The 9,588-nt window shown below is 47.3% G+C and overlaps 1 protein-coding gene across 1 annotated transcript in view; it reads right to left on the minus strand.

Moving 5' to 3' along the window:
- Positions 1 to 2,804: 2,804 nt before the first annotated feature.
- elk1 (ETS transcription factor ELK1) overlaps positions 2,805 to 9,588 on the minus strand; it is a 27,813-nt gene continuing 21,029 nt past the window's right edge. The window contains 2 exon segments of the mRNA XM_038721756.1: positions 2,805 to 5,140; positions 5,518 to 5,587. Coding sequence (XP_038577684.1) covers positions 4,895 to 5,140; positions 5,518 to 5,587 — 316 coding nt within the window. The 3' untranslated portion in view covers positions 2,805 to 4,894.

Consider the following 9,588-nt stretch of genomic DNA (forward strand, 5'->3'; position numbering starts at 1 on the left):
GCGGTCAGATTTGATCCGCCTCTGAGCCGGAGCGACGTCTGTGCGAGAAGCCACAGCCGGCATGCTGGACCGGGTGTGGTCTGACAAGCCACGTGTCACACGGCCGCCGGATTAATAATGGCGGATCTATTTCAGGACCTCTGTGTGACATTACGACCTGCAGGCCAGTAAAGGGCGTCTGAAGTTCACGGTATTTAGATTATTCGTGCAGCCCTACTGTGACACCGTGAGCAACAAACGCTACAGAAGCTGAACTCCTCTGAACATCTGTCAATAATCTGACGTCTGCGTCTCGGGAAAATCAGCATTTTTAAACGACGAGAAAAGAAGGAGCCGCCGTTGGTGATTAACTGCGCAGCATTAAAAACATCAGCTGACGCGAAAACAGAGTTTCAGCTTCACTCAGTTCCTGGAGTGTTACAGCGTGTGTGTGTGTGTGTTACAGCGTGTGTGTGTGTGTTACAGCGTGTGTGTGTGTGTTACAGCGTGTGTGTGTGTGTGTTACAGCGTGTGTGTGTGTGTGTTACAGCGTGTGTGTTACAGCGTGTGTGTTACAGCGTGTGTGTGTGTGTGTTACAGCGTGTGTTACAGCGTGTGTGTTACAGCGTGCGTGTGTGTGTGTTACAGCGTGTGTGTTACAGCGTGTGTGTTACAGCGTGTGTGTGTTACAGCATGTGTGTGTGTGTTACAGCGTGTGTGTTACAGCGTGTGTGTTACAGCGTGTGTGTTACAGCGTGTGTGTTACAGCGTGTGTGTGTTACAGCATGTGTGTGTGTGTTACAGCGTGTGTGTTACAGCGTGTGTGTTACAGCGTGTGTGTGTTACAGCGTGTGTGTGTTACAGCGTGTGTGTGTTACAGCGTGTGTGTGTTACAGCGTGTGTGTTACAGCGTGTGTGTTACAGCGTGTGTGTGTTACAGCGTGTGTGTGTTACAGCGTGTGTGTTACAGCGTGTGTGTTACAGCGTGTGTGTGTTACAGCGTGTGTGTTACAGCGTGTGTGTGTTACAGCGTGTGTGTGTTACAGCGTGTGTGTGTTACAGCGTGTGTGTGTTACAGCGTGCGTGTGTGTTACAGCGTGCGTTTGTGTTACAGCGTGCGTGTTACAGCGTGCGTGTTACAGCGTGCGTGTTACAGCGTGCGTGTTACAGCGTGTGTGTTACAGCGTGTGTGTGTGTGCGTGTTACAGCGTGTGTGTTACAGCGTGTGTGTTACAGCGTGTGTGTGCGTGTTACAGCGTGTGTGCGTGTTACAGCGTGTGTGTGTGCTTGTTACAGCGTGTGTGTGTGCTTGTTACAGCGTGTATGTGTTACTGTTTGTGTGTGTGCGTGTTACAGCGTGTGTGTGTTACTGTTTGTGTGTGTGTGTGTTACAGCGTGTGTGTGTTACTGTTTGTGTGTGTGTGTGTTACTGTTTGTGTGTGTGTGTTACAGCGTGTGTGTTACAGCGTGTGTGTGTGTGTTACAGCGTGTGTGTTACTGTTTGTGTGTGTGCGTGTTACAGCGTGTGTGTGTTACTGTTTGTGTGTGTGCGTGTTACAGCGTGTGTGTGTGTGTGTTACAGCGTGTGTGTTACAGCGTGTGTGTTACTGTTTGTGTGTGTGTGTGTTACAGCGTGTGTGTGTGTGTGTTACAGCGTGTGTGTTACAGCGTGTGTGTGTTACTGTTTGTGTGTGTGCGTGTTACAGCGTGTGTGTGTGTGTTACAGCGTGTGTGTTACTGTTTGTGTGTGTGTGTGTTACAGCGTGTGTGTGTTACTGTTTGTGTGTGTGCGTGTTACAGCGTGTGTGTGTTACTGTTTGTGTGTGTGCGTGTTACAGCGTGTGTGTTACAGCGTGTGTGTTACAGCGTGTGTGTGTGTGTTACAGCGTGTGTGTGTGTGTGTTACAGCGTGTGTGTTACTGTTTGTGTGTGTGCGTGTTACAGCGTGTGTGTTACAGCGTGTGTGTGCGTGTTACAGCGTGTGTGTTACAGCGTGTGTGTTACAGCGTGTGTGTGCGTGTTACAGCGTGCGTGCGTGTTACAGCGTGTGTGTGTGTTACAGCGTGTGTGTGTGTTACAGTGTTTGTGCGTGCGTGTTACAGCGCGTGTGTGTTACGGTTTGTGTGTGTGCGTGTTACAGCGTGTGTGTTACAGCGTGTGTGTGCGTGTTACAGCGTGCGTGCGTGTTACAGCGTGTGTGTGTGTTACAGCGTGTGTGTGTGTTACAGTGTTTGTGCGTGCGTGTTACAGCGCGTGTGTGTTACGGTTTGTGTGTGTGCGTGTGTGTGCGTGTGTTACGGTTTGTGTGTGTGCGTGTGTTACGGTTTGTGTGTGTGCGTGTGTTACGGTTTGTGTGTGTGCTTGTGTTACGGTTTGTGTGTGTGCGTGTGTTACGGTTTGTGTGTGTGCGTGTGTTACGGTTTGTGTGTGTGCGTGTGTTACGGTTTGTGTGTGTGCGTGTGTTACGGTTTGTGTGTGTGCGTGTGTTACGGTTTGTGTGTGTGCGTGTGTTACGGTTTGTGTGTGTGCGTGTGTGTGCGTGTGTTACGGTTTGTGTGTGTGCGTGTGTTACGGTTTGTGTGTGTGCGTGTGTTACGGTTTGTGTGTGTGCTTGTGTTACGGTTTGTGTGTGTGCGTGTGTTACGGTTTGTGTGTGTGCGTGTGTTACGGTTTGTGTGTGTGCGTGTGTGTGCGTGTGTTACGGTTTGTGTGTGTGCGTGTGTTACGGTTTGTGTGTGTGCGTGTGTTACGGTTTGTGTGTGTGCGTGTGTGTGCGTGTGTTACGGTTTGTGTGTGTGCGTGTGTTACGGTTTGTGTGTGTGCGTGTGTTACGGTTTGTGTGTGTGCGTGTGTTACGGTTTGTGTGTGTGCGTGTGTTACGGTTTGTGTGTGTGCGTGTGTTACGGTTTGTGTGTGTGCGTGTGTTACGGTTTGTGTGTGTGCGTGTCAGCAGCCTCGGCGTCTCACACAGAAGCGTAGAAACACGTTAACAGCATCACCACGAGGAGCTTCAGCTCCGCAGCAACAATAACAGCAAACAGTCGGGTCAGGTTACCGTGGCAACCACAGCGCTCAGCTAGCATCAGAAGAAGAAGAAGAACAACAACAACAGCAGCAGCAGCAACAGTCTCAGAAGAAGCGTAATATGCGTCAGCGTCCACAGACGGTTCAGCCTCACTCTGTGCAGATCCTGATGTTGCCACAAGCTTGTTGCCAAACTTTGGAGCGTTTGCTGCGGGCCGCCACGGTCCAGAACCGGAACCAGAAGGACTCTCTTCTTCACGCTTTGTTGACGTTGGGTCGGCGTAGCAGCTGCTGGCAGATCAGAGACACTTTGATGGGCTGTAAACATGAGACATGCAGGAAGTCAGGAACCGAGGAGCAGGATCCAAACGCACGGGTCTTAACGAGTCCACGGTTCTTGAAAACTTGGTACAGATTCAAACTAGTGTTCTGATGATTTATGCTACCTATCGAGATGCGGTTACGATTATGATTTGGTAGCATTTTTCAACAAGGGAGCGTAGATACAGGCAGAACACCGGTTCTCGATGCCCGACCCGACTCCGCTTGTTAGGTTGTCAGTTAAAAAAAACGCCTGAGCACGAGTCCCAGAACGACGAGAGCGGAAACCAGCGTTCGCACGAAAACTTGTGGCAACATCTCTGCAGATGAACAACACCAGGAATCCGAGGCTTTCAGGAACTAAACGCAGGAAAAACATTCACTGATCGAAGCTGCTGAACAACAATCTGCTGTACGTCTGGAATGAAGGCTGACATTAAAGTGACGCCCAGCTGTTATCAAGAAAACAAACGGCTGCATCAGCCTGCAAAGCTGAAGGAATGTGTCCACACAGGAAATACACACCGCCACATTAAGAGAAAAAACTTGGCTGCCGACGAAGGCGGAAAGGTCCATCATCATCAACATCTCTCCTCTGTGATTGGTCAGTTCAAAATGATGCGGAGGAGGTCAGTCCAATAACAGGCCAGGCATAACTGGAGAAAGGCGTGGCCAATAAGAGCGAAGCAAAACCCCTTAAATGGCCCTAAAAGTCGTTTCTGGATGAATCCAGCAAAGCGAGTTTATAAAATGTTCATCTGGGAGCGAGAGAGTCTGCCTCGCCCCGTACAGTCAGGAGCCGCAAAACGCCATCAGGTTAAAGAATCTGCAGAGAACGCTGAAAACAGGAAACAGAAATAAATAGACACTTTTTAAAAAACAGACGACGAGCGAAGAGCAAAAAGGCCCGAAAAAGATCCCACGAGAAAGAACTTGAGATAAATCTGGAATCCGCAGGTTTCCTCAGACGACCTCATGAATATTAATGAGGCTCAGGTCAAACCTTCACATCAAAACCTCTTCAGTTCCTTTCAAAATGTCCGAGCCGTGGATCAGAGAAAACAAACGGTTCTGAATTTAAAATGATTTCATTTCTCCAGTAAAAACTCAACAACACGATCTGGTTCCAGTTATAAACTTTTTCTTTTTTTCACAGTTTACAGACCGCCAGCTGAACGGCGTCCGTAGAGGAAGAGAAACACTCTTTAGATCAGATTTCTGTTTCTTTCCCCTCGTCCAAGTGTTCGAGTGCCGATACAGAAACGAAGGAGGCTGAAGGCCCGACACCCAGCTGCTCTCTGCACCGGCTAAATGTTCAGCAGAGGCGTTCGGAGGCTCCGGCCTCGCAGACGTTCACAAACCGGGTCTTTTGTCTGGTCTGGGCGACGACTCCCCAGCAGCAAAAGGTTCCCATAAACCACCAACTCTCCCAGTCTTACCGGTCGGGCGACAGCGCCCCAAAAAACTATGTGGAAGTTTCAGAATCAGTCCAGGCGGCCTCCTCCGACCCTCCCGGAGGCGAAGGCGAGCTCTGTGCCCAGCGAGGAGCTGTGCGAGGCGGGCGGGGCGCTCAGGGTTTCTGGGGGCCGGGGGACAGGACCACGGGGGTGGAGAGGCCGTCGACGCTCAGAGCCGGGATGTGGATCTGGTTACTGCCGTTGGTGGGAAACTGAAGGGGGAGAGAGAGAGAAGACGTCAGCATTGTCATCTCCTTCAGGTAGTTTCTATGAAAACCACGGCCGCGCTTTGTTGAGTCACCTCCTCTGAGCAAAACAAACTCCTCTGGCTGCTCCTGGACGTTCGTCTTGTTTTGAGTCTATTTTTTACATATGATTTCAGAAAGTTGAGGAACTTGTGACCTGGTAGCAGTTGATAACACGGGGAGGTGAACTCTTGATCCGGATGAATGCTCCAGTAGGAGGAGGTGACTTACACTAACTGACTACCAGCTGAACTCCGTCTCCTCTATTTCCCATAATTACTACCAAATGACTGTAGAAATGATCAATTAAACCAAAATCCACTTTAAACGTTTCATGTTTCTGTGGACGGTTTAGTTTCAGGAGCGCATTTGAAGCGTCGCATCAGAAAAGGTCGATGGAAACAGAAAAATTCGAAGAAAAATCCTTCATTTTGTTTTTTGCTCGCTTGAGGTGTTTTCTTGTAGAAAAAGAGTAAATAATAAGTTCTGACGTAGCGAACTCGTAGCTCACGTCTGATCAGCTGTTTCTGCTGTCGGCGTCTCGCCCGGTCGTGCAGAGTTCTGCGGAGGAGGATGCAGATCTGGGCAGGAAGCCTTCATCAGCTGTTCTGCTGAATGATGCGTTCACGTCTTAAAGGTTTGTTTCAGATGCTAAATATTAACGACTAAACGTCCATAAAATACTTTGAATCATTCATCTCCACTGATGAACCCCACAAAGGACATTACAGCGTTTAAAAGCATTATCTGGAGGTGCGTGCAGAGCTCTGCATAACACCGGATATTCCCATAATGCTCGGAGACGCGGCTGGTAGCAACTTGCTGCTTGAAACACATTGCTGATGACCTCTCTGTTTCTCTCAGATCAGTGGCCCTCAGGTTCGTGCGCCTGGTTTAGTTTCTGGTTTGAACCCAGACGTCTTGTTTATCACAGCCATGTGTAACGTCAACTACTGACGTAACGACGCTCGCCGCAGCCCGGTTTATTCGCTCCAAACCACCTGATGGAAACGCACAGATTTCAAAGTTTCTTTTTGTTCTTTTTTTTGCGACATTTCAAAAGTACGCTTAAAAACTTTGCTTGACAATTAGTTGGAAACATGGCCTGTGATCCGTTTGTGCTTCTGTTGCAACGGTCATCGAGCTGACTCATATGTTCTCTGCTAAATGGAAACAAACATCAGCAGCGTTAAAGCAGCTCTAATCCTGTTTGTCTACATGACACGCAGAGATAAAGGGTTAAGTGAAGCCGTTTATCAGATCTCCGTTTAAGCTGCACTTCATCTGCTCATGAAGCTGCTGTTTGTTTCTACTCAGACGCTTTTATTCAAAGCGACTTAGATTTGAGGGACGACATGGAAGCACCAGTGAAGCGATAATCTGAGATTCAAGTCAACTACAAACTACGAGAACGTCACAGTGACACGGTTCAGGTTCACACGCCTTCTTTTTAAACAAATACTTTAATCTGTTGTTATTATCATCATCATCCAGATAATACAGCTGTGTGGAGTTCAATTAGTGAGCTCGTTTATTCTGTGAAAACTCAGGTGTCCTTCTTTAAGGACATGCTGGGCGTAGTGCATTTCTCTCCGACACTGTAAAACCAAGACATGCAGAGGAAATGTCCAGTCGTCCCGGGCTGGAATAACAGATGTGAAGCTGTTCTCAGAAACTAAATATCAGTTCAGGGATTCACAGAAACATTTTTCAGTTTACAGCAGATGTTTGAGTTTGTAAAGAAAAATGCAGACACTGCCTCATATTTCCTTTCCAACACACTGCTACTGTTCTGAACCCAGCTGTACTGCTGGAGCCCTTCTGTGTACTGCCACTAGGTGGCGCTGCGTTCTTCCACCAGGCTACTTAAGACAGACGATGATTAATTCAGGGGTGGTGGGTTTTGACCATTGAAGCATGGCGTGTAATCATGGTTTGGATTACTATTTTTTTAATTTGTTCTGAGAATAAATGGATTTCAAACTTTTGAAAGTTTATTACCTTATTTTATTATTTCTACGTGGAGGAAACAGCACGCAGCAACACGTCGCACCAACAACTTCTACAGAAATTACAAAGCCTCTGATTTTTGTTGTAGATTGTATTCTTAGAATTTTCTTTTCTCTACTTGTCTAAATTTTTATTCCTATAAAGCCTTGTTCAGCAACGTTAGCAACTCAGGGATCAATAAAGTACTTCTGATTTCTGATGCCGGTTATTATAAAAAAACCTGCACCTGCTGAGTTTTGCTGCGTTTGCTGATCTGTAAATATCTTTATAACTTTTCACCCAAACATGTCCTGTAACACATTATTGATGATGTGATGTGGAATAATCTGAGCGCAGCGTCTCGTCCTGAGTTTTCTGGCTGCACCAGAAGGAGGCGACAAACCGTCACAACAACCAACACCACGCAGCTCCACACGGGAGCAGAGGAAGCCTCGTTTTCCCCTCACCAGAGAAAGAAAGTGATTCAGTCACTCTGCTGATGTAAAATGTCTCAGTCCCAAATGGGATTCGGCTCTGACGGATATCTCCTGAACGCAGAAACCCAAACCTGCCTGACGGGACAGAGAGGGGCGAGGGAGGATAAGCGGTTTGGGATGGTGAACCTTTAATGATCGTCTAACAGATGGAACAAAAGCTGAGCCAGGAACCTGCAGAGCGACCGGCTCCGAGTGTCGGTGTGACCTGGATCAGGTACAGGTGCACGCAGCGCACAGTCTGTGTGAGAGCAGATCTGACCAGTTTAATAAGAAGAAAATGTTCTTTAGAGAAACACTGAGACCAAAAGTCTACTTTATTTTCTACTAAACACTGAGCTTTAAGGAATAAAGCTCCACCTGGTGAGCTGGCAGCTGATCACTAAACCCTCAGGCACAACTCTTGGGCGAGGACTTTATGAGCAGGACTTGTGTTTTGATGTAAAGAAAGTTGTTTCGTTATGTTTTTATTATTTGAGAAATGCGGCCGAGGTCAAGTCTTTTATTTCAGCCACGCTTTTATAACGAAACGCTTTGACCACATGGCCACAGTGTTAACATCTCGCCTGTTTCTTTTAGGAATTTATTTTCATTGCTGTAAAGGTATGAGCTGCCACCTCCGTATACCTCTGAGCTTTGATCCCCCTATGATCCGGGTCGCGGACTGAGATCCTCTGGTAGGGCGCTGCTAGCTATTCCAAAGGGGACAGGGCCTTTGGTGTCAGGAACAGTCTACCAGAGGAGACCAGGCTCAGTCTGGTTCTGGTTCATCTCACTTCTTTAGACTCATTTATAAAAAGGAGCTTTCACTGTGCGATGCGTCATTTATTTTTCCTTTAACTGGCCATCGATCTGTTCCCTGTTTTAAATATAGTGCGTTGTGGCACTGACTTGTGTTTGTCTGTGTTCTGCACTGATTGCTGTAAAGCACTTTGTTACCTGTAAAAAGTGACACAAATAAATGCTGGTGGCACCAGAGGGAAAGAGAGGTGTCACAAAAGTCATCAGGATTCATCCTGTGAGGAAAAGGTCTCCAAACCTCCTGTTGATGAAGCCTGTTCGTTATCTTTCAGTCCTCAACACACACACAGCTGTGAAACAGTCTGTGGCTGTGAGTCCAAGTGTGACATGAGCTCTGCAAAGCTGTGAAGACCCTGCAGATTAGATCTAAAGAGGAGCGCTGCAGGGAAGACGGGTCCATCCTGCCAACAAAGGGAGCTTCTGTCTGCCTGTTTGGACCTGAGAGGCTGGTCATAATCAGAGTATGTTGGTGTCTGTGGTACGGAGCGTCACCTTCTATTCTACATTTAGTTTGGAACTGTAATGACCTATTAGCATCCAAACATTACAGCAGAGATCATCACCCGGCGGCCCGTGGGCCACATCCGGTTATATATTTGCAGTATTACGAAACGCAAGTTGACTTTTATTATGAAGTAATCTCAGGAAATGTGTCTACAGAACAAGGTGACGGTCATTTTAATCCTTTATTATTAGTATTTGACAGCGGACCAGTTTGAAATATTACAGTGAGTAATGCACCAGCCAGGAGCAGCCACAGTGAGCTGCAGTGCAATCAGCAACAATCCTTCTGCTTGGAATCAGCAGCAAAATGTCCTCAATCTTCAGGAGCTTCTAAATGAAATGGAGGCTGGCAATTCTGGCTGTGGAGGTTATGGTTGATTACTCTGGATGATCCTTGTTGTTTATTACTTTTTTAATTAATTTTGATATTTTATGAACTTATATGTCATATGTTTTATGTTCACGTTATATGTTTTAAAGAGGTGGTATTCTGCTCATAATCTCATTTAGAGGTTGTACCAGAGCAGGTTTCCATGGTTATATTTCTGTCATACTGCACATTGCTGCAGCTCCTTCGTTTTAGCTATGGAGTGATGCATCTTGTCTCTACATGATCTTTGTTGGGAGTTGCACATGCTCAGTTCCTAGTTAAGGACTACTAGCCAATCAGAAGCAGAGAAGGGCGGGTCAGGGAGAAGCCGGTAAACAGCTCGGGTTCAGCCGTACGTGTTGCCGACCGGCTTGGCATGTGTCCGTTACACCCCACGTAACTGG

This window comes from Micropterus salmoides, unplaced genomic scaffold, assembly GCF_014851395.1.
Source record: "Micropterus salmoides isolate LMB-PRFRI ecotype aquatic unplaced genomic scaffold, ASM1485139v1 Ms_hic_scaffold_16, whole genome shotgun sequence".
NCBI classification, from domain to species: domain Eukaryota; kingdom Metazoa; phylum Chordata; class Actinopteri; order Centrarchiformes; family Centrarchidae; genus Micropterus; species Micropterus salmoides.